Raw genomic sequence first — 25,248 nt, 5'->3', positions numbered from 1 at the left:
CACCCTGTTCTGGGTTCTGTGAAGGCACAGTGGAGTGAAGCACTCAAAAGGCACTGACCCTTTTATGTGGGCAACAAAGAACGAGTAGGAAGAAACACAAATAACATTAGGTGGTGATAAGAGGTAGGAAGAAAATAGGCAAGTTGGAAGACCAGAGTGGGCGGGAGGAGGGGGCAGTCGGCAGGCATAGGGCCTTCCCAAGAACAAGGTGCCATGGAGGGGTTGGGGGTAGCCACACAGGGGAGAGGCTGGGAGAGCAGCAGCACAGATGCCCCTGGAGGTCTCTGAAGAAGGAGGAGGGGTCTGAACTGCCCACTGAAAGGGCAGCTTTGTGGGTCATGGGAGATGAGAGGGTTGGGAAAGCAGGGAGCTCCCTGCCTTGACTTGCCCATGTCTGCCACTGCTCCCTCGAGAAGTGTGGGCCTGGCCTCGCGAGCACAGGGAGGTAGGGCTGCTGGGCAGTGCTGGGCACTGCACTGGCCCCAGGAGGGGAGAGAGAGGGGTTTGTCTGTGACCACCGTGTTTTCTTATTAGTGCCGGAGTAGAATGGAGACAGGAAAGGAAGGCTGGGTGAATGGAAAAAAACCCGATGTGTATCTGAAATGATGCAAAAGGAGTTATCTTTAGAACGGTGAGTCATAGAGTCCATACTGAGATTTGTATTGTGGAAGGGAATTTCAGGGATGTTTGTAAGCATGTTATAATTTGAGGACCATTCACAGTTATTTCACTTAAAGTTTATGTTCCTTGAAGGCAGAATCTGTCCAAGGCTGCCTAGGATCTTGGTTGGGCTCTGTGATCAGTGCTGGGTTTGAATCTGAAGGCTTCCCTGTTTGTGGTGCTGATTTGCATGTATGAATATGCTTATGTAAGGAACATGGTGAGGAGCATATTCCGAGAGGCTGCAGTGAATAATCCAGGCTGTTGTGCTCTATTTGTTTCTGGAGCCGTAGGACTTGAACAGACCTCAGGTGGGTGTTTTCTCATGCTGGCCTCTGCTGAGGCCCCTTTGCTCTCCCACCAGGTGGGGACGTGTGCCGGGCAATTGGAAACCCTACTGACTGACTCGGGTGCAGGGCAGACACCTTGGTTTCTGGTGGACTTTGCTGATCCGTTCTCTGTCTGGCTTGTGTAGGATGAGCTGGATGAACTCCGTGCTGAAATGGAAGAGATGAGGGACAGTTACCTGGAGGAAGACGTTTACCAGCTGCAGGAGCTGCGGCGAGAACTGGACCGTGCTAATAAGAACTGCCGAATCCTACAGTACCGCCTCAGGAAAGCCGAGCAGAAAAGCCTGAAAGTGGCTGAGACGGGGCAGGTGGACGGAGAGCTGATCCGCAGCCTAGAGCAGGACCTGAAGGTGAATAAGCAGGGGCGTGGCGTCCCAGCAGGGCTTCTGGACCTGATCTCAGGCCTGAAGATGCAGTCCTGGGCCCCTGCGCATACACGCTTCTCCTGCTCACCTATTTTCTCAGCAGGTCCTCGCACAAACATTCTGAGTTCACTCTTGCCTCATAGGCATGTGTGGTCATGTGGCAATGACCACCTAGGATTCAGTTTGTCAAGCAATCTGTAATCTTAAAACCTAAAAAAAATGAAAGAAATGATATGAATGACTCTACAATTAAAAAATATATAAGGGCTGAGGAGACAGGGCAAATGACAGAACACATGCCTTACATATGTGAGGTCCTCAGTTTGATCCCTGTCACTGCTGGATGTGGCCCTATTGGTCCCAAGCACTTGCTGGGGCCTGTACCAAATTATCCTGCTTGGAGCACAGGGCTGAGCATTGCCAGAATAGGCCCTTGCTGCCCCAGTGATGCTGAATGGAGCCCCATTAAAAAAAAAGAATGAGAGAGATAGTATGGGTAGGACACTTACCTTGCATTGGTTGACCCGGGTTTGATCCCCGACACCCCATATGGTCCTCCAGGCACCACCAGGAGTGATCTCTGAGCATAGCTGGGTGTGGCTCCAAAACAAAACTAAACAAAAAACAGAAAGAAAAGAAAAGAAGGAACAATTGCTAATTTGGATTTTCAGGAGAAAGGCACACCCAATGGTGCTCAGGGGCTGCTCCTGGCTGCAGGCTTGGAGCACTGCCAGTGGTGCTTGGGAGATGTTGTGATGCGCAGGATTGAACCAGGGTTGGCTGAATGCAAGAGAAGTATCTCAATCCCTGTACTATCTCTCCAGTCCTGCTTTTGATTTTTGGGGAGACTGATTCGGACCACACCCAGGAGTGCTCAGGAGTCTCTCTTGGAAGTGATTGGAGAACCATATGGTACCAGGAATTGAGCTGGGATCAGCCACTTGCAATGCAAACCCCTTGCCCCCTGTAGTATTTCTGTGGTTCATCATCTGCCATTATGTCTGGCAATTATATAGAAGTGTCTTCCAAAGATCTGAAATTTATTTTGGTAATATTTGTGTATGGGGCCTAATATCAAGTCAGGGCCTCATGTATGCAAGGCAAGTGCTCTACCACTGAGTTATACTCCTGGCCTTGAAATATTTTTTAAAAATTATTAATTTGGGGGACTGAGAGAAAATACAGGGATTAAAGTTCTTGCCTTGTTGTAGCTGACCCCGGTTCACATGTGGTCCTCCCAGCACCCTGTGTGGTCCCTGACCACCACCAGGAATGATCCCTGAGCACAGAACCGGAAGTAAGTCCTGCGCACAAATAGATATGGTCCTAACCCCTGCACCTTCCTTGCTGCAATCTATTGATTATCAATAGATTAAAATATTGGTATTTTATTTTTTAATTTTTTTCCATTTCTATTTTAATATTGGATATTTTAATATCAAAATATCTTAAAGTTATCCATAGCTGTATAATACTTTAGTTGTTCTTTAAGTTTCTAGAGATAGGCTCCCTGGAATCATCATAACCCAAGCGAGACCCATGAAGTGATGATTCAGCTGAAGGAGAATTTAGGGGTCTGATGGCCAAAGTGTTCTTGCAAACTTTTGGCAGAAATGAGGGTGAGGTGAAGGGGACCCAGACTTGGTACATTTACTGGTTTACCAGGTAGCCTGGCTTCTCTCAGGCTTTGATTATCAAATCATATATATAGAGACTAATAATGAAAAATGCCCTATTTATTATGGGATGGCAGTACTTCCGAAAGAACTCCCTTCAAGTTTTCCATTGTGATAATAGGACAAGAATCTTTGTAATTCTATCAAACTTATAAACTATTAACAAAATGTCATTCAGCGTGACATAAGGGTAATTATTTCTTTTGCAAAGCCTTTTTTCTCATTTTATTTAGAAAGTAAAACATGTTTAACTGCTTTTAACATTCAAGTATTTTACCACAATTGCCCGTTTACAACTTGAATACCTCAAATATTGACTGCAAACAGAATTTGTTTATTTATTTTTGCATCTTGGTCTGGTATTACCTAAGAGAACAAAATGTTTATTGTTGATGTTGTTGATGACAACAATAGTTTCTAATCTTTCATTTAAAAAGTATGTGTGCCTGCATAGAATTGGCATTCATGATGATATTCGATAAGTAGTTAAGACATTCAGTGCAGCTTAAGTCATATTTTTGTTCATTGGTGGTTTTCATGTTTTAAACAAGTAGTCTCCACTATTTACTTTTAAAAATGTAAAGTAGAATTTATTGATATTAAAATAAGCCTATAATATACAAAGAAGGAAAGCAGATTGCAAGAGCATGCAATGTAAGATACCACTTGTGTTAGGCATTAGAGTCTGGAAATATATAAATATATATCCTGACAATTATCTTGGTCACTATCAAGATAATATATGTTGATAATATTTGAACATTATCAATGCAGGTAGCCAAAGATGTATCTGTCAGATTGCACCATGAACTTGAAACCGTGGAGGAAAAGCGTGCTAAAGCTGAAGATGAAAATGAAACTCTCCGACAGCAGATGATTGAAGTGGAAATATCCAAACAGGCCCTCCAAAATGAACTGGAGAGGCTGAAGGAGGTAAACCACAAGTGGGGGGATACCTCTCAGCTTCACATGGGAGGAGCTTGGGGCTCTATGGACCCCCTTCTTGGTGGAGCCTAGAGCAAGCTGCCACCTCTTTTCGCCTGGGAACTGAATATGATTTGTGTGGTTTGGATGACACTATAAACAACACGAGGGACCACCACCACACAAAATAAATAGGCTGACTGTGACCAAAGATTGCATGTGGCTTGCAGTCTAAACTGTTTGTTATGTGGCCCTTTGCTGATAAGTCTTGTTGAATGCTAGTCTAAAGCTATTTTAAAAAATAATTTCATGCAGATGAGCTGGTTATTAATTTCTTTTATGTGTTTAAGTTGGGGTCTATTATTGCTAGAATACATAATTTAACCAGAGCTATTTTTCTTGAGTCATCTCTTCCAAAGCGCTGGATATGTTATAAGACTATCTATTAAGGCTGTGTAAACAGTTAAGTTATTAGTGCTTCCTCTACCTATTATTTAGCTAATTGGATTTAAACATGCTAATTTTGGAGCCAGAAAAGTGGCCCAGTGGTAGAGTGTGAGGCCTGGGTTCCTGACACCGTTTGATCCCCAGGTCACCACCTGGGGGGCAACCCCAAGCTCTGCTGCGTGTGGTCCCAAAACTCAAACAGACAAAAAAATGCATACATTAAAAATTTAGGGAGTGCATGTGTTATAGCAAAGTGGTCTAGAAAGCTGAATATATATGTATGAATATATATTCACTTGCATAGAGTATTACAAGTCCTATTTTGTTGTTGAATTCCATTATAAAATTAAAGCAGAGCGTTTATTTAGAAATGGCTTTTAGGTGATGGCTAAAGCTACATTTTCGCAGTTAACACACTCATTTTGCTGCTTGGGACAAGTTTCCTGAGTCACAGTCATTCCCACTGGTGTCTGTCGACCTGCAGCAGATCCTCAGGACACAGCTGAAGCCCTGCCCTCAAGGGCTTTGAGGTTCAGCTCTGTCCTGGGGAGCAAAGCAAATAGGTTACAGCAGAAAAACACTGCACACCGTCAGCCTCTGCTGCTTTTTCTCGCACTTGGCTTCCCAGATCTGCGGGACTGGGGGTTTCTCTCTCCCCTCTCATCTCTGTGACGTCTCTCCTCAGCCACCCTCAACTTAGTACTTCAGTTACATTTTATTTCATTTTGGGCTAAACAAGTGGTATGACAGGTGGCAATACTTGTGTATGTGTGAGTGTGTGTGAATGTGTGTTGGGGGGGCACTGTGAATAGTGATTGGGAGATCCTGCAGTGCTGGAGCTCAAATCTGGGCTCTCACATGCGAAGCATCTGTCTCAGTTCCCTCCCTTGCACTCAGCTCTTCTGTTTTAAAGTCAGTCCTATGACACCTCCCTAATGGCCCCCAGCTATCCCCCTCAGTTTCCTAAGCATTTTGGGTCTGGGTAAATTATTTGCATGCTTTCACTACCGACTGAACCCACTCTGTGTTATCTTTGTCTTCCATCAGTCCCTTTCCCACCAATGTGCCTCTAGTTCTGAGATCATGGGACAGGAAGTCCTGTGAGTGACTGTAGGATCCTTGCTGGGGGAGGGCATGTGTGCAGGTGACAAGGCAGTGCTGTGATTGCTCGCCAGGGGACCCTGAGCTTCACAGAGGAAGATTTCAAAGTATATTCTGAGAATTTCCTTTTATTGGGGGTAACCCTGACCCCTTACCTTATACGCATATTAATCTTCAAGCCCGGAGGCTTCATTTCTCCCCCATCAAAGATCTCTTACTTCTACACTCAGGAGTCCTGGTGATTCACTTCCCCTTCTTGTCCAAGTTTGCCAGAAGATATATCTTAAGATTTTCTTAAGATTTCTCTTGTGAGTTTCTCCTTAAAAATGTAGAAAAACAACTTGGTCCTTTTTTGTTGGTGTTTTGTTTTTGAGCCACATCTAGCAGTGTTGGGGGGTTATTCCTGGCTCTGCACTCAGGATCACTCTTGCCGTGCTTGTGGGACCATATGGAACGCTGGGGACCGAGCCATGGTTGGCTGCATGCAAGGCAAATGCCCTACCTGCTGTACTATCACTCCAGCCCTAGAATTATACTTGGTCATTTTTTGTTTTGTTTTGGGGCCACACCCAGCGGTGCTTAGAGTTTACTTCTGGCTCTGTGCTCAGGGCTCACTTTTGGCAGGGCTTGAGGGACCATATATGGTACCTGAGTCGGGTGCATCTAAGGCAAGTGTCTTACCTGTTCTGCTATCTCTCCAGCTCTCCTTTGGCAAATTTAATATGTGTGTATGTTTGTGTTTCAGTATGTAAATTGTATAGCCATGTAAATAAATATATGTAACTGAATAGATAAACTTTTATCAGTCACAGATTCTTTTCTACACCTTTAAGTGAATTTGTGTCAGATTTGGCATAAGATATGAATAGGTCTTTGGGAAAAATATGATTCCTGAGAGTCACAGCTAGGCAAGGATGAAGTGAGTGTTCAGAGAGCTCTGAGTGTTCAGGCGGATGTGAGATGAGAAAGTGGAGGGATCCATCCCTCCCATTTCTGTGGATTACAGTTACTCAGAGCGATTGCTCAATTGGAATACAGTAAGTATTTTACCTCCAGAGCCGCAGTCAGACTGGTAGGACTGCATACTTATACTCAACAGGTAAATGAATCGCAAAATGAGGCAGGCTGAATTGCTTGCAGAATGTGCTGGAAGCAGAAAATGATAGAATCAAGTGATACCAGGTTCAAAGGTGGTGGGAAGAAATGGTGATTGGGAAATGCCAGCTGCCGTCTTTGGTGAATGTGTTTTTTCTCTTTTCAGACTTGTTCTGTGGTAAGAGTAACCCCCTCCCCCTCCTTTCTCCCCTTGCTCGTTATTGCTCACCTCTTAAATCTGATAAATTTCACATGCTGAAAACTGCAAGGATGATCTGTCTGCCTGAGTATGTGTCGAAACGCTAAACCTAGTTGCAGATGTTGTGTGCCCCCTTTGCCCCAGAGGGCAGTGAAACAGCACCAATCTGTACCTCCTCAGTGCAGTGGCTGCGGCGGGGATTACTCCTATAATCTGTATTTTCATCTGCCTTGTGACCTCTTCATGTGGGTTTCTCCCAGCCCTTCTTACTTATGTTCAGAAACAGCCTTGCCTGCTCTACCATCTACACTGGCTTCTGCCTTGCCCCTTGGTGTTACTGGTGCTGTGTCCTTCATCCACCCAGGTCTTAGTGGATGGCAATTAACTTTACCTCGTTTGCTGCCCACTCTCAATTCCTACCTTGTGCTTTTGATTCTGCAATCTGTTTTTTTTTTTCTTTTTGAGTCACACCCGGCGTTCGACAGGGGTTACTCCTGGCTCATGCACTCAGGAATTACTCCTGGCGGTGCTCGGGGGACCATATGGGATGCTGGGAATCGAACCCGGGCCGGCCTCGTGCAAGGCAAATGCTCTACCCACTGTGCTATCACTCCAGCCTCTGCAATCTGTTTTTGCTAAAATTATTTTTTGTCACTTAACTGCATAAACCTCAAAAATATGCTAAGTAAAAGAAGCCAGGCATTGAATAATTCCACTTATAGGAGATAGCCAAACAAGGTAAACCCATTTAGATAGGAAACAGGTCAGTGATTTCAGAGGCTGAGGCTCAGGGAACCAACTGCTTAAGAAAAATACTGGATTTCACTTCAGGTGATGAAAATGTTTTGAAACCATTCAGGCGACAAATTCTCATTGTACTAAATGTTAATGAATTGCACATTTAAAAATGGTTCATTTAAACCCCAAGTAAAAGTTTTTCACCTCTGCTGTTCTCACTATCCTTTTGCTAATCTCCTCTCAAAGGGATATTTGAGAGCCAGTACTTGGAATCAAATGCATTCAAGTTATGTCCAACTACTAGTTTTTCCTTTTTCTATTTTTATCTTCTCTTACCCTACCCTCTCCCCTCCCAAATCTGTTAGTGTTACTCTGTTTACATTTGCCTTGGATCCTAGTTGTTCAGATGACACAGAGGGCCTGTCCTGCATGGCCCATCCTGCTGCCTTGCTGGGTTTCCCATGGCGGTAAACCCTGAAGCTAAAGCAAAGCAGCTGGAAGGCTGGGAAGAGACTGTGCCCTCGGGTCTTTGCACAATAGAGCTGTGTTTTTGTAGAAGTCACTTTCTCCACTGATAAATGAGATAAGGAAGACTGGCAGTGTTAACTCCTTGGCCCTGTCAGTTAACCAGCTTCCAGTGACCTGCCTGACCTTCTGGCTTCTGTGCCTACATATGCCATATTCTCTGCAACAAACACTTACAGCCCCTTCCATTTGTGCAAACTCATTTTTGTTGTTTTTGTTGTCATTTGGGGGTAGAGAAGTGTATTTCTTCTAGTGTTCAACTCTATAAGATGGTATGTTGAAAATGATTAACTTTACCTAAGTTTCAACTTCATAAAAAATTGCTCAAGTTCTTCCACCCAACACTATTGCATTCTGCCAAGTTGTTTTTGTATTTTTTTTTGAGTCCTTAGTACATGCTAGATACAAATGATAAACAGCCAAGTTAGTTGACACAAGAGACAGATATGTTCTAGATCATTCCAGTGAACTAGGATTGTGGAATATAACCACAGGAAACCAGCTATCAAATAGTTCCTGTGAAAGATGACGCCTTTCATCACCTTTCAGGAGATATTACTAGTTCTCCATGCTTGGTTGAGATTTCTTTTGTATCTGATAAGTCATTTGACTTTGTTAATACTTCACGAGTATTTGAGAAGATTATGCATCTGCTAGTTTGGGGATCAAGACTAAAATTTAAACCCATTAGATTTCAACCTTTCAAACTTTAGTCATAATTTCAAAAAAGTTTAATTTAATGAACTGGAGTGATACATTTAAATTCCCTTCTTTTAATTCATCAGATTTTCTGTATGTATTATGAGGCTATACTTTTTAATGCATGCAGACTTGGAACTAACTGTTCTTTTTGAATTATTTCCCTTATTTTTTGTCAATGATCTCTTTTACTTGTTGCTTCATTGTATATATACTTTGTTTGATTTTTGTCTTTGATACAAAGTTTATTTTGGTTGATATTTGCCTACTGTAGCTTTTTTTGTTATTCTTTTAGTTTTTCTTGTTCTATGTCAGTATGCTTCAGTTTTTTTTTCTTTTTTTTTGCTTTTTGGGTCACACCCAGCGATGCTCAGGGGTTACTCCTGGCTTTGCACTCAAGAATTACTCCTGGCAGTGCTTGGGGGACCATATGGGATGCTGGGGATCGAACCCGGGTCGGCCGCGTGCAAGGCAAACGCCCTACCCGCTGTGCTATCGCTCCGGCCCCTCAGTTGTATTTTTTATGAAAGAAATGTATATCTACATTTTAAAATTGGAATTTGATAATCTCTCTTTTAAATTTATGAATTTTATCCATTTGCATTTATAGTGATTATTGATGTAATTGAATTTATCTGTCATTTTCATTTTCATATCTGTCATTTCAATTAAATTGAAATCTGTCATTTCATTTTATACTCTTTGTATTCTATGACATCTCCTCCTAGTTTTTAAATGTTGATTTCTCTTTGATTTTTTAAATTTTCCTGTGCTCTCTGAGGGTTCTGAAGTTATGCACTCTGTAAATATTATTTTGTGTGCTGCTAAAGAGGATATATATCAGTATTCTTTTAATGATTTCTCTTAACATTTAACATGCACACTTGACTTAATACCTAAAACTTACATTATCTCTACTTTTTTCCTGAACAATGTAAGTGTCTTAAAAAGCTTTGACTTAGGGGCTAGAAAAATAGTATAGTGGATAAGGTACTTGCCTTGCATGTAGCCAATTGAAGTTTGATTCCCTGTTAACCCATATGATCCCAAGCCTAGCCAGGCATGACCCCTGAGCACCATTGGGTTGGATGTGCCTCCTCCAGGGGCCTAGTGATAAAACACCAGGTAGGGTGCTTGTCTTACACATCACTCACTCAGGTTTGATCCCCAGGTCCCCCAAGCACTGCCAGGATTGATTCCTGAGTGCAGAGCCAGAAATAAGCCCTGAGCATCACCAGGTGCAGCCCCCTCCCTGCAATTTTTTTTCCGTTTATTTATTTATTTATTTATTTACTTATTTATTGAATCACCATGAAAAAAGTTACAAAGCTTTCAGGTTTAAGTCTCAGACACACAATGCTCAAACCCCATCCCTTCACCAGTGCACATGTTCCACCACAAGAACCCCAGTATGCTTCCCATCCCCCCACCACTCCACCTGTGTGGCTAATGATCTTCACTTCACTCTCTCTATACTTTGATTACATTCAATATTTCAGCAGAAAATTCACTATTATTATTTGGAATTTTCCCCCAACAATCAAACCTGCTGGAAAGGCATCATTGGATAATTTGTTTTCCATTGCTGAGAATGAAGAGTATATGAGGTCACGTGGCCATAACAGTGGCCACAGGGTTTTGGAATTCTGGTATTTTAGTAATTAAGTCCAGAGAAATTTCTGCCAGAAGTTGCGTCACTGCAAGCTCGTACCTCCAGTTAGTAGGCTCTATAAGATGGTGGTCGCCACGTGGCCACCCACGCCACCACCGCTACCATGGAAAGGAAAAGCCGAGAGAAAAACCTTTCCCCTCCTGGGGTGGCATGGGGTCGCAGCTCAGTTCACAGTTTAGAAGCATTTCTGTAAGAAGCCGCTGGGTGCCGAAAGTAGTTAATAGGCTTCCCAGATCATGGCCTTTTAGGAGCAGAGGAGCTGTTCATGTGCAGCTGCTTCGGGTCTAGTCTGGGCAGAGAGCGCGCCATCCCGAGATCTCCCACGCGCCAGTCATTGCCCCGCAATGGTTTTTTTTTTTGGCTTTTTGGGTCACACCCAGCTGTGCACAAGGGTTACTCCTGGCTCTGCACTCAGGAATTACTCCTGGCGGTGCTGGGGGACCATATGAGATGCTGGGTATCAACCCGGGTCGGCCGCATGCAAGGCAAATGCCCTACCTGCTGTACTATCGCTCCAGCCCCCCAAAATATTTTTTTAAAGAAAAGAAAAAGAAAGCTTCCTTTCCGAGCAACTCCTGTCTCACATATTGTTGCTCTCATTTTAGAATCATTTAATTTCAACTTTTAAAAATTATCTAATCCCCCCCACACACTATATTTGTCTCATGATGCTTATGCTTATTTAGATTCACATAAAAATTTTCCAACCATTTATCTCTGAATTTTTTTCTTATTAGTTATTTCTTTTTATTTCCTTTCCTTTAAAATTTTTATCTGAATCACACTCATGATGAGTTGCTCTTGTCTTGGTGCCCAGTGGTAGCCCTTTGGCAGTGCTCAGGGACCATCTGTTCCGGGGATGGAAGCTGGTCCTCCCACGTGCAAAGCAGACGCACTCAACCTTTGCTCTGAGCTGTCTCCTAGGCCCATTACTTTATTAATTTTTATTGGTATTTTAGAAAAATGTATGTATTAGCTGGAAATGCTTTTATTTCAGATACAATTATGAAAACGACTTAGCTAGACATAGAATTCAAACACTTTGATATTTTTGACTTTATTTTCCTATCAAGAGTCCCAGTAGTATTTGAATTAGCTGCAGCTGCTTCTGCTTCTTCTTTTCCTCCACCTTCCCCTCCACTTTTTCCCCTCCCCCTCTTTCTTCTTTCTTCTTTTTTTTTTGTAAATAATCTGTACTTCCTGGGGCTACTTTTGTAATTTTCTCCCTGAATTTGGTATTCTGTAATTTCAAAGTGATAGATCTAGATTTGTTTTATTTTGCTCAAAACTCAGCGATAGGTGCTGGAGTGATAGTAGCACAGCGGGTAGGGCGTTTGCCTTGCACGCGGCCGACCTGGGTTCTATTCCCAGCATCCCATATGGTCCCCTGAGCACCACCAGGAGTAATTCCTGAGTGCATGAGCCAGGAGTAACCCCTGTGCATCACTGGGTGTGGCCCAAAAAACAAACAAAAAAAATCCTCATTGATAACATGAATCTTTATGGCTTTTGTTAAATCTGGAACATCTTCACTCTTTGAAGAGTGTTCAGCGTGAAATTATGGCTTTGCTTCATGTTTGGCCGCATTCCCTGAATTTCGGTTAGTGTTCTCTGGACATACTGGGCTGTTCTTTTTCCAGCTTCCTTGTCACTTAACTGTTCTTTCTGTTTTTCAAATAGTTCATCTTTCCATTCTGTGTTCTAGATACTTTTATCATTTCTTGTCTGTTTTTAAATTTATCCATTATATTTTTATTTTAATGTGCTCACCTTTCATTTCTAGAAGTAAATAGCTTGCTTGTTCTGTTTCAGTTTCTTCTTTATCTCTTATTTGTTCTCTTATATCTTCAACATCTTAATTTTTTAAAAATTGGGGGTGGGTGCTGGAGTTACACCCAGTCATACTCAGAGGTTGTCCCTGGCTCTGTGCTCAGAAGTGACCCCTGGCAGTGCTCAGGGGACAGTGTGGGGTTGCTGGGGATCGAACCATGATCAGCCACATGCAAGGCAAGCGCCTTAGCCCTACACTATCTCTCTGACCCTAAAACTGCTGATATTCTAAAGTCCTAATTTCTTTCACTCTGCTCTCTTATCACAAGTTCTTGGTGCTACTAATTCTCTCTGTCACATTACTCACTCTTGTGCTGTCAAACTGGAGAGTTTTATGAGGGGCTCCTCAGAGCGGGCATTTCATGGTATTTGTTAATCTGTTGAGAGTCTAGTGAGAGGCCTTGGGAGTACCTTTGGCCCAAATACAAATCTTCATTTTTGGCTGTGGATTCATGTGCCAAATGGACTATGTGAAACTGACAGTAGACTCGAAGGTGACACAGGCTATTGTACTTTGTCCTTCACAGGAGATCTTCGCCCTCACTCAGTGTTCCCCTCACACTCACCCCAGAGATTTATGTCCCCTTTTAGTGGGACATAGTTCTTTGATGGGTTTCTTGAGCAAGCTCATAATCAAAGGTTCTTCTCCCACCCTCAGCTACCAGGGCCATAAATTGGGTCTGGAAACTTCTATCATTCCCTCCTACACACTGCTCCTTAATGTGTAACTTTGTCCTGACCCTGGTTTTTCATCCTTATGCATAGATTTCTCATACTAAGGGAATGTTGCTTTGTTTTTTAATATGAGTTGTGCATGTATACATTTTTATTTGTCATGTTTTCTCTAGCATTTCTTGCTGTCATTTCAAGGGGTGTGTGTGTGATGGTTTAGTAGACTTTGATGCCAAAACAGGATGTGACCCTTCAAGGGTCAGGAAGAGCTCTCAAGCCCCACAAGTGACCCAGGAGCTCTCAGCCCATGACTCAGCTCTCCTATTTCTGTCTTTCTCTCTGGTTCTTTCTACCCTGCTACTCACACAGTCTCCTGTTTTCCCCTTGTGGCTTTTCTGTATTGGGCTTTTCTGTCCCTGTCTTCTCAGAACTAGGGAGTTGCTCTAGATGGAATGCTTGTACCCAACCCCCTTTCGTATATTAAATCCTAATTAAATCCTGATCTTTAGTGAGATTCTGTGTGGAGGTAGGTCCTTCGGGAGGTAATTAGGTTGTGTGAATGGAATCTTCATGAAGGAGATTCGTGACGTCTGAGAATTCATGACCCAGGGAATGTGTTGCCCGTCCCGCCAGTCCAGCTCAGTGAGAAGACAGCTCTCCATGAACCAGGGAACCTGCCAGTCCCATGTTCTTCAATTCTCCAGCCTCCAGAACCATGAGAAATGAAAACTTTGTAAGCCACTCGTATGGCACTCTTGTTACACTAGCTCTAATATAGCGAGATAGTGCAAGGTAGTGTCTTTCTACTTTCTGTCTACAGTGGTGAGGCTTCTCTTAGGCAGCCATAAACAGGGATGTAAAGGTATCATCAGTGGCTTATTGTTGTTATTCTACAATTTAATATAATGATAATACTATCTGTGCTTCTGGACTTTGGTTTTCAGAAGGAACAGATTTGCTCTGAGGAGCCAGTTTCAAGTGTCACTGACAGAGGCCTCATCACATGGCATCTCCAGTGACTGGCCAGTGCCTGGAGGGGCAACCAGCAACCCTGTCCATAGAGGCAGGAAGTTTTTGTTTGTTTGTTTATTTGTAGTTCTGGGAGTCATACTTGGCAACACTTAGGAATCATTCTTGGTGGGGCTGAGGGGACCATGTGTGATGCCAGTGATTGAACCCAGGCCAGCTGCATGCAAGGCAAATACCTACCTGCTGTGCTGTCACTCCAACCCAAGGCAGGGTATTAGCTTTATGTATTAGCTTGACTGGTTCTCTGGTGCACCTGAGAAGTACTAAGTAACACTTGGTCTCATTTGCAAGTCGTACAGTGGCAGAGGCTGGGGTGGGCACAGAATGGCTTGAGTTAGGAAAGTAGAAGTGGGGAGAAATACCGTGTCCTCTCTCTTATGTGGCTGCTATGTGGTTAAGGTGGTAGAAAGGGCTAAAGACCAGGAGCAGGAAGAATCAGGTGAAATCTTTCCCCAGGCAGAAACTTGAGAAAGGGCTGGGGCACATGGGCATGCAGCGTCTGGGCAGGTGTAGGCAGAGAAGGAGCCCGGGAAAAGGGCCCTAGAGCTTCATCAGCCAGTGGGCTGCTGGCTGCAGAGGGTGAGCACCAGGGAGATTGGGCATGGCTGGCTTTGAATGCTTTAAGTGTGAGCTGTAGCTGGAAGCTCTGGTGGATGAGAAGATAGTTTTGGCGGGTGGTGTGGTATTCACTGAAATGGCTAGCAACAGTACTAATGCCTGTTTCTTGCTGCTGCTGGAAAGGAAGAAGCAGGACCCCTCATAGTCCGTTCTGATCAGCGGGACCATCTCAGAATACAGGTCGGGCCATAGGAAGGTGTGGGTCGGTTGGTGGACCCCTGTGGCCCTGCACAGAGCGCGGTCTCCCTGGGCCCTGACCAGCCGCTGCCTTGCCTTCTGTGAGGCCTAGGGTCTGTTTCTTTGCTTTGTCGTGGTAGCATGTGGCTGGGACTGAGGAGCTGAGGGCTTGTCCAGCTCCACTGTCCTGGAGGCTTTTGTTTCTCTTGTTTGCAAGATTCTATCATTAGAGCAGGATTTTTTCCCCCCGCTTTGATCTATATATTTTTTCATGTTGGAAAGGAAAAAACTGTATGTTGGGGCTTGAGTGATAGTACAGAGGGTAGGGCATTTGTCTTGCATGCATCCAACCAGAGTTCAATCCTTAGCACTCCATGTGGTCCCCTGAGCACTGCCAGGAATAATTTCTGAGAGCAGAACCAGGAGTAACCCCTGAGCAACAGCAGGTGTGGCACCCCTCTGCCCCAGTTTTTTTTTTAATTAAAAATAAAGAAAACTGTTGAGAAACAAAGGAGGCCCCGGAAGTAGGGACAGTGGCCGCTGAGCCTGTGGCAGCAGTCTGCTGAGGCTGTGCACATGCCCCAGTGCCTGAGGACCAGTTCAAGAGCTTTCAGAGTCCCTGAGGGGAGGTCACTCGGCCACTCCATCGCTCCACACCCTGAGCGGCCTCTGCAGGGGTGGGGCACGCAGCCTGTTAGCTGGCAGTTGGGCAGAGACTGGAGCCCAGCTCCTGCCCCTCCTCTCCTTCGGGCCTGAGGTCCAGATCCAACAAGGATGTAGCCTCCGTCCAGGATGCGAATGAAGCAGCCCCCAGCTCCCTTCTCTGAGGGTCAGCGAGCAAGGGCTCCCCTACCTTTCTCTGACCCATTTACGCTTCTCGTCAAACTAATTTCTGCTTTTAGAAGTCTTTATTAAGCTCCTTTTATCTCTCCTGAGAAAATTATAGGCTGACCGAGGGTACGATTGACCTCTGCAGATGGACTCCGCGTCTTCCGGACCTGCCTTCCACCCTGCCCTCCTAACCGAGGGGCCCTTCTTCCCCACCCTTCTTCTTGGCTCCATTGTGCTTCCCCCCCGGAAAGCCCCCAGGTTCCCACCTCCGCCCATTGAAATGCTCCTCATTCTCCCCAAGCCCCCAGAAGTGCCATCTCTCACAGGAGCCTTCCACATCTCTCTGGATAACTCTTACAGATGTTTTCCTGAAACCATTATTATGATTGTAGAAAATACTGGAGGCAGAGAAAATGATAGAGGAAGAAAGTTCAGAGTTCAGGTCATGACAGAGATAGAGCTGGTTCTGTATGAAACTGGGAACTTGCCGCCTGGCTGATGTGTGGTGCTATTTGTTTACTTGGTTTTGGGGTCACACCCAGTAATTCTTAGGGGTTACTCCTGGATCAACACTCAGGGATCACTCCTTGCGGGTGCGGGGACCATTTAGGGTGCCAGGATTGAACCTGGATTGGATATATGAAGGCAAGCACCTTACCTTATCTCTCCGGTCCCAGCATCATTTATTTTTAACTCCTGCCTTGACTTTGAGATACTCGCAGCGATGAATGAACTTGTGTGAGATAAAACCTAGGCCATGTAGCCTCCCCTAGTTTTCTCCGGTGATCACAGCTCACCAGCTTAAGCCCAGTATTATAGGCAGGATAGGAACCTCGATTCGGTGAAGATGCTGAAGAGGCCCCTTCCTCAGGCCTCCTCTGGACCTTTTCTGACCCACATCCACTTTGCCTCACCCTCATCTCCGCCCTGGCGACCATGGCTGTGTACTCCATTTGGACCTGGTATCATTTCCAGTGTTACATAAATGGGCTCATGCAGGGCATCACATCTGGGGACTATTTTCGCTCAGTGTCATTCATTCTCTAGAGCAGTGTTTCCTCTGCCCTTGCTGGGAAGGTGAGGAGGGGGTTAGGGTTGTTAAAATGGTCCAGGGGGCACTAGTAGCCTTGGGAGCGATGAGGGAGCAGGTGGATTTTGAGGGGTAGGTAATGTATCTGCAAAGGGGGCTGTAGGTCAGATTAGTTTGGAGACTTTTTTGGTTTTGTTTGGGGACTACACCTGGCATTTCTCAGGGGTTACTCCTGGCTCTACAGTCAGGAACCACCTCTGGCAGAGTTCCAGAGCCCATATGTGATGCGGCGATAGAACTCAGTCAGTCTCGCCTGCAAGGCAAGCACCTTATCCACTGTACTATTTCTCCGACTCCAAATTCGGGGCTTATGTCTAGCAATTCATCTAGGTTCTTATGTGAATTTGGAATCTACCCTTTTTCTGTTGAGTAGTGTTCCGGGTATGAATGTAAGAGCATTTTGGACCATTTACTTGTTGGAGAACCTCTGAAATTTTTCAAGCTTGGGCCTATTATGCATAAAGTTGCTGTGAATGTTACTGTTTAGGATTTTGTGGGAATGTGAGTCCAGGAACTTTGTTCGTAGGTGATGCAGTTGCTGCCTCCATGATTTTCTTTATAAATAGATATATCTCCACATATGTGATGAACTTGACCCTTTGTGGTCATTAGGATTGTTGCTTTGGTGATAGGGTGCGGAGGTCAAACAGACCAGGCCCTGTGCTGGGGATCCCCAGTGGCAGGAGCTGGAGCTGACTGCCATCGGAGCTGGTGCCAGGAAGGGCACGAGCAGCATCCTGCCTGCTGGGCTGGCCCAGGCCTGTCCCATTTTCCTGAGAGCCTAGAGCTGTCCAGAATTCCTGCCGTGTGCCATTGCTGCCAGCAGTGCAGAAGCCTCTTTGCAGGTGCACTACTGCTGCCATTCTCATACTGGAGTTTTAATTTGCTTTTATCAATGATGAAAGAGGCTGGATTTTTTTCCTGTCAAATTTGCCATGGAGCAATATGGGCTGGAGCAATAGCACAGGGGGTAGGGCATTTGCCTTGCATGTGTCCGACCCAGGTTTGATTCCTTCGTCCCTCTCGGAGAGCCCGGCAAGCTACCGAAAGTATCCTGCCCGCACAGCAAAGTACCCATGGTATATTCGATATGCCAAAAATAGTAACCACAAGTCTCATAATGGAGACATTACTGGTGCCCGCTTGAGCAAATCAATAAGCAACAGGATGACAGTGATACAGTAATACAGTGATATTTGCCATGTGCGTATCCTCTTTGGTCAAATGTCTTTTCATGTCATTTGCCCATTATCTAAATAGATGCCTGTTTATTCTATTGTTCTTAAAATTTCACTGTTGAATTTTGAGATTTCTTACTGGGGTCTACATTTTAGTCCTTTGTCAGATAAATAGTTTGCAGATATTTTCTCCCACTTTATAACTTGTCTTTCATCTTTTCAACAGGGTCTTTTTTTAGGGAAAATATTTTTAATTTCAACGATGTTCATTTTATAAATATTTCCTTTTATGGCATCAATTCTAACAGTTCCCTGCCTTGCCCTAGATTCTGAATATTTTCTTCTTCTTTTTTGAGTTTGACACTTTCACATTTTACTTCTTAGTTCAAGGCCCATTTTGAATTCATTTTTGCACAAGGTAGAATGAGGAAGCCAAAGTGAATTTTTTGCCCATGCGTGTCTAATTACTCCAGCACTATTTCTTTCTTTCCTTTCTTCTTTTGGGGGGGGATTTTTTGACACACCCAGCTGGCTCAGGGTTTGCTCCTGGCTCTGTGCTCAAGAATTTCCCTTGGCAGGGCTTGGAGGACCCTGTGTAGTGCCAGAGGCAGAGGCATAGCTGGCTGTGTGCAAGACAAGCTTCCTACCTGCTTCTCAGGCTCCCACTCCAACACTGCTTGCTGAAAAGACGGGCTTTCCAGCATTTCACTATTTTTTCACCTTTGTCAAAATGAACTGGGCATATTTGTGCAGACTATTTCCGGGCTCTCTTCTCTGTTCCATTAATCTCTGCCAATGCACCTTATGCTAGTTATTTAACTTTCTTAAAAGTGCTCAGTATGATGCTTCTCCAATCAGCAGTTCAAGAATCTCATTTAATCCATTAGTAGCATTTTGGAGATGGAAACGGTCATTCGGCACCATCTCTGCCTAATGATACATGTAAGTGTATCTATGCATTCTTGCCCTTATCAAGTGTTCAGTAAATATTTGTTGAATGAGTAGAGGTGTTATCATCTTTATTTTTCCCCTGGGAAAAGAGCCATAGCAGTATTTAGAAATATCTTGGTGAGGAATTTCCGATTCTGTAAATGATTAGCTCTGAGCAGTTCTGTAAACCAGTATGTCCACTCTTGGCCAAGTTTCTTTCTTTTTAAACAATGATGACTGTGGGTCAGAAAATCACTTTATTTGGTTAGCGATAAGCAAAGCTACTTCCAGAACATTTTGCCAGGCCCAGGCATCTCTGGGGTTGTGTTACCCCAGGTTGCTCCCTCTGGGGTTTGAGATGGGATTAATTTTCTTCTTTCTTTATGGCAAGGCTGGGGGTTGAATGCGTTTCTGCGGCTGCTCCCACACTGGCTTGTGGCTGCATAGGTAATCTTTCAGGAAGGTGATGGACACTGGGACACGGGACTGCTGTGCCAGCAGCCCTCAGCATACATAACCTTTGGCTTTGGAGATCTAGCTTGGCACTGCCCTTGCACTGTGAAAGGTGGAGGGCAGTGCCATCTGCAGCTTCAGCACTCGGGTGGGGGGGTGTTGTGGATTTCACAAAATAAGTGCATTGTCCTTCTTAAGATCCAATCTAATTATAGACAGAGTGCTTATTGACAAGTAATTTTAGACTTTCAGTAGGCAGTGAAGAGTCTTCAGACTGTACTGTGGTGCATTGCACCCCAGAACTGGCTGCCCCCCAACCTAAAGGTGTGCCGTCCCTTTCTTTTGCTGTATGGGATTCTCTCCTCTCTCCTCTCCCTCAGAATTCCTAAATAAGACCATTTTACTCCCCCAGGAAGTTGGTGCTACAGGTAGAAATAGAAATGCTTCTTTTTTTTTTCAAGAATGACAGTCTTTCCATCTGATGTAAGTGGTGTTATTGATGTGATATAATTTAGGGAACTTTTATCCTCAAGTGCAGAACTGAGAGAGAAGTCAAGACGCTTAGGAAATACACTGAATATTTGCTGCTACCTGGAATGCCTTTTGGCATACCTTCCTCCCTCACTTCCTGCCCTCTGTTGATATTGTGATAGTTTGGGACCATGCCCGGGGTTGTGCTATTTTCACAAACTTGGCTGCAGTGTGGCTGAAAATTGATTGCAGTTCTGGGGAACTTTGCAGAGCTACCAGGCAGAAAGAGCAGGACTTCCAGGGGTACTCTTGGTATATACAGCACTGTGGGGGATTGAACTCATGATGTCTCACTTACAGGGCACTCTAGAACCACACACACACACACACACACACACATACACACACACGAATTTAGGCTACACTGGACTGTGCTCAGGGCTTAGCCCTGGCTCTGTGCTCAGGGATGACTCCTGGTGTGCTCAGGTGACTATATAGTGTGCTGAGGTTTGAACCCAAGTTGGCTAGGTGCAAGGCAAGTGCCCTACCTACTGTACTATTAACTCCAGTCCCCTCTAGAACCGCTCTCGGTCTCATTCTTTAACCACTGAGCCTTCTTCCGGCCCCTGGCTTTTCTCTGACTCATCAAGTTGAAAGATTTGAAGTAGAGCCTCATCAGCAGTTTTCACTTTCTCCCCTAGTCATCAAAACTTACTCAGCATTGAAAAGATACCAGCTATGTATCGTGTAATACAGTCACTCAGAAAGTCTTGGTAGCGAGCAGTTGATTAGTCAGTGTTGAATATGATGGAAGGATGCTCCTCTGAGAATGAATCAAGAGTGCCCAGCTCTCCCAGGGAATGTTCCTTCATGGTTTATTTATACAAGTTTGCTATAAAAAATATTTTATTTTTATAAAGTTCTTCACAATATTTGATTGCATTTGATATTCAAATACCAATTCCACCACCATTACACCTTCCCACCACCATGTTTCAAATGTTTCCGTTCTGAATCCCAAACCCTGCTCTCAAAGCAGAACCAAAATAATTTATTTTGTATTGCTTATTATGAATAATCTGCTAAAAATGATCCAAAAAAGTTTCTTAGAGTAAAGTGTGTGAAGATTGTTCGGTTGGCTAATTTTTTTAAAGTCACTATTATTTATTTATTTATTTATTTTGATGATTACAAGTGTTTTAAACAAAAGTCACTGTTATTTAAAAATTTATTCATAATAGAGTTTCAGGCATACAGTGTTCTAACACCAATCCTATCACCAGTGTTAGTTCCACCAATGACCCCAGGCTCCTTCCCCAACACTCCCAGCCTCTTTAACAGCACATTTTAGAAGTTTGGTTGCTGTGGTTTGGATCTTCTGCTTTCAGAGTTGTGGACTCTGTGGTTTGGATATATGCATAGACCTCCCCTCTACACCACCGATGTGCCCGAGGCCCCTGACCCCTACCCGTATTACCTCCGTTATGCCTCTTCCTGTCCTCCCTGCTCAGTTTCTTTCCTTCCTTGTCATCATTTCTATAACCTAGGTTTCAAGGTAATCCTTTAAATTTGTTGCTGTTTGGAGGCTTCATTCAGTGGTGCTCAGGGGCTACTTTGGATTCCTTGCTTTGGGCTTGCTTTCAGCAGTGTTTAGGGGACTTTATGTTCTCGGGGATCAAGTACAGACCTTCTGCCTGCAGAGCATATGCTCAGTCCTTTCAACAGTGTTCCTGGCTTCTAGATGAGCCAATTCCTTTTCTTAAAGAATATTTGTGTGGCATGACTGGGGTCCCATCTGACCCCCAGTATTGCAGGTGCTCTTTGTTATGACCCACAGCAGCCTCATGCAACAGGGAATGGAGAATATGTGGGGTGTATTCTTAGATGGCTGACATTTGAATATCGACTGAATATCACTGGATGCTCATGTGAGCTGGTTGCCCAAGCAAAATGATATTTATTTACAAGCACATGCTTCTCTTTAATTATTAAATTTTGCACACTTGTCCATTATTTTCCCTCTCTGCATCGTGTCTTCTGGCTGGTGATGTGGGAATGAGAGGGGCTGGGAGCTGGAGAGATGCCAAAGGGAAGGCAGTGGGGCAGGCGTCAAGGCACCCCACGTTCCTTGTAGCAGGAACCATGAGTAACCATATTGGAGGTGAGGCTGCCCAGGGGCATCAGTGAATGATTGTTTGCACAAAAGAGGGAACTAAATTTACTTCCAAAAAACCTTTTTATCATTTTTATAAGCCATCAGAAATCTTAGAGTTTAAAGAGGACATCACTGTAGGTTCAAGTGCCTGTCTATTTTGGTCAAATGCATGTGTTTAAAACACTTTTGATCATCAAGTGCTTTATTTGTTTTGCTTTTAGTTTTGGGGCCACTCCTGGCAGTGTTCACAGACTACTCTGGGCCCTGCGCTTGGGAGTTGCTATTGACAGTACTCAGGAGACCAGCGGTGCCAGGACTCAAATCCAGGCTCCCTCATGCAAAGCCTGCACCCAGCCACTCTGGCTACCTCCTGGCCCAATGATCAAAACCTTCAGCCATTTTCACTAAAGGAAAGTCACAGGAACTCTCTCATGGGACCTGAAGACTTTCCCCCTGGCTAAAAGACCCCGTGTCTGGTTTTGACCAGGCTTGTCTTTCACTTCTCAGTTTGGAGGGAACATTGGGGTTTTTTGTTTGTTTCCAGGAGGTTTCCTGTATCTCTTTCTTGGTTTGGGTTGTGATTTATTGCTTTATTTACATATGCATTTATTTGTTTTCACAGTGCTCAGCTGAACACACTCTACCACTGGGCCGTATTTCCGGCCCAGGGATAGGAGTTAGGTTTTTTCCTCACTGGTTCTTTCTACTATATACTTTAATTATAGCATCATGATTTACCAAGTTGTTCATAATACAGTTGTTTTAGGTGTTTAATGTTTCAACACCAATCCCACTACCAGTGTGACTTTCTTTCCACCTATGTCCCCAGTTTGCCTACCACTTCAGCCCATATCCTTAGCGGGCACAAACAAATTTAATTCATATTATTTTGTAGCAACACAAAGGCAAATGGAATTATCAAAACTTAGATGAACAGAAGTCAATTTGTGATCATTGTTATATATCACAGTGGTCTTACTGAGTCATTGTCTGAGGATTTATGGGGCTGGCTGGTGCTAGTTGAGCTTTCTGTATTACTGTTTTCACACAGTGAGTTTGGTAGTCTCCAACACAACTTTCTCATCAGCTTTGCTGTGCTCCTACTGGGCTGACAGTACTATGAAATTTGGAGGTGTTGTGTGGCTGCATATATGGCTGCACACTCCAGGAGCCATGATGCTGGAACAACTTGATGGCTTGGAAGTTTGATGAGGCTCAGCTGGGGAGCTGGGCTGTTTCTGTGTCAGAGGGAGTGACCGTGGGCTGCTGTGCCTTCAGGCAGAGGGGAATCTACCTGGCCTCATTCCAAGGAGGCCCCAGAGTTCTCAGCCAGACCAGACAACCCGGGAAGAGTCTGCAGCATGTTCTTTTTAAGATTAGTTGTGGAGCTGAGCCATTTCAGATTTAGTTTTGAGCAAGATTATTTATAGGTTACCTATGTGACTTGGCCCATGTGGCATATCACATCATTGGAACCTCAGGTGTGGGGTGCTTGAGAAGATGAATTTTATGGCTGGAATTCCTCGGCGTGGTTCTGTGGATATCAGTAATGAGATCGTTCCCTGTCTCATGGCTACTGCCCACTAAATACAGGTACACCTACCCTACATTACATATGTGGTGATGAAATAAAACCATCTATGGGTATTGCCAAGTGTCCTTGGTTGCTCAAAGTGCTTCTCATTGCGCACTGATGGTTAAGAGAGACTAGGCTCAAAGGCCAGCACAATGGCCCTTCTTCCAACCCCTTGATATTCTTTCCTCAGCCCCTCACTGGAGCAGAATCCTGGTGGCAGCTGCACATGAGCATGTGCTAGGATCAGCCTGCATTTGGCCTTGACATGGTGTGGGCTCCTGGAGTCGCAAAGAAGGGTTTGTTTGGCTGTGGTGTATGTCTTCAAGAAAAGCTCTCTTTTCTCCTTTCTTACTCTGTGTGAATTCAGATCCCCCTCCTCAGCCATCCCAGTGAATCTGAGAGCTTCATTGATTAGCCCTGGGCCCCATTTTCTTTTTTTTTTTTAAATTTATTTTCATAAAGTTGTTCACAATAATGGATTACATTCAATATTTCAACACCAGTCCCACCACCTTTACACCTTCCCACCACCATTCTCCTGCACTTTCTCGCCACCACTCAAACCTGCCAAAAAGGCAGATGCTAGATAAGTTATTCTGCATCGCCTGATATGAATAGCATAAGATGTTGTGCAGCTGCTCTTGCAACTCCTGGAATTCTAAAATTTTAGATAGTTAGGGTTCGGAGAAATGTCTTCAGCGAGCTGCTTGGTTCCGAGATTCTTTTGTGTGTCTCTGGATCGTGGCCATTGAGGAGCTTAAATAGTAGCCAAAGGCAGTTCGTCGGTGTGACCTCCAGGGTTCCATAGGGACAAGGAGATGAGAAGGACCAGCTCCTTCCCTACCCCTTAAGGCCTGAAGTTTGCCATCACTGAACCCACGTGCCTGCACTTCTCATTGGGTTCTGGAAGTTGGTGGCCACCAGGATTCTTGGGGGCAGGTGGAGGGACAATGCCTGCTCCTGTCTGAGGCATCCAGTGAAATCAGCCTGGCTTAAAGTCCAGAGGTATCTCTGCAGCGGGCTGCTCAGTTTCAAGATTCTTTTGTGTATGCCCATTTTCTAACTCTGTGTAGAGGTGGGTAGGAGGTCAACATTGCATGTTTGCTTTACCCTGAGCATTTTGTAGAACATCTTCAAAAGTGCTCTTTAAAAGGATGGGAGAGATGTTTGGAGTCTTCCCTGCAGCAGGATTAGAACATGGCAGTGTTTGGAGCAGGTTTTGACAAGGTGCCTCTTGCAGAATGGCTTTCATCAGATAGAGAAAAAGAGCACATAAATATGGTCCAAGGACTGAGCCCTTAGGCCCTCCCTGGAATGCCCCAACTCTGGGAGCTTTAAGAATCCCAATGTCCTGGCCACTCCCAGGTCAGTTGCATCAGATCTGCAGGGAGTGTGACCGGATATCTGCACTTTTGACAGCTTCCTGGGATATTTTATATCAGCAGCACTAGAAGCAGTTCCATAATTGGAGCTAAATGTTTTCCCCAGCACCCAGGAGAGGTGCTGCTGGTTAGTTAGGTTAATGAAGGATAAAATAAGAGTTTCCAGGACAAGCATTCGGGGAAGATGAGGGTCACGCAGTGACCTCTTTCTATCAAAGTCAAGGCCCCAGACAATTGAGCTACAGCCTGTAATTGCTCCGGTGAGTTCATCAGTTTTCATTCTGCAGTTGTATATTTATGGCCACAGAAGGTTGTAAAGGGCAGTGACTCTGTGGCTTCCTGTCCATTAATTATCATTTTTCCTAAAACACATTAGAGATTCGAGGCTAGCATGTGCCTACAGCA

General features: G+C 44.4%; 1 protein-coding gene across 3 annotated transcripts in view; it reads left to right on the top strand.

Annotated features, from left to right (window-relative positions):
• Positions 1 to 25,248, top strand: part of MTCL1 (microtubule crosslinking factor 1) — a 133,216-nt gene that overhangs the window by 8,265 nt on the left and 99,703 nt on the right. For all 3 annotated transcript variants that reach the window (XM_055125793.1, XM_055125794.1, XM_055125795.1), the window contains exons 2-3: positions 1,136 to 1,360; positions 3,826 to 3,984. In XM_055125793.1, coding sequence (XP_054981768.1) covers positions 1,136 to 1,360; positions 3,826 to 3,984 — 384 coding nt within the window. The remainder of the gene's footprint in view (positions 1 to 1,135; positions 1,361 to 3,825; positions 3,985 to 25,248) is intronic.

This window comes from Sorex araneus, chromosome 2 (assembly GCF_027595985.1).
Source record: "Sorex araneus isolate mSorAra2 chromosome 2, mSorAra2.pri, whole genome shotgun sequence".
NCBI lineage: Eukaryota > Metazoa > Chordata > Mammalia > Eulipotyphla > Soricidae > Sorex > Sorex araneus.
The sequence above is the reverse complement of the archived record's forward strand: the minus strand, read 5'-3'. Positions and strand labels throughout refer to the sequence as shown.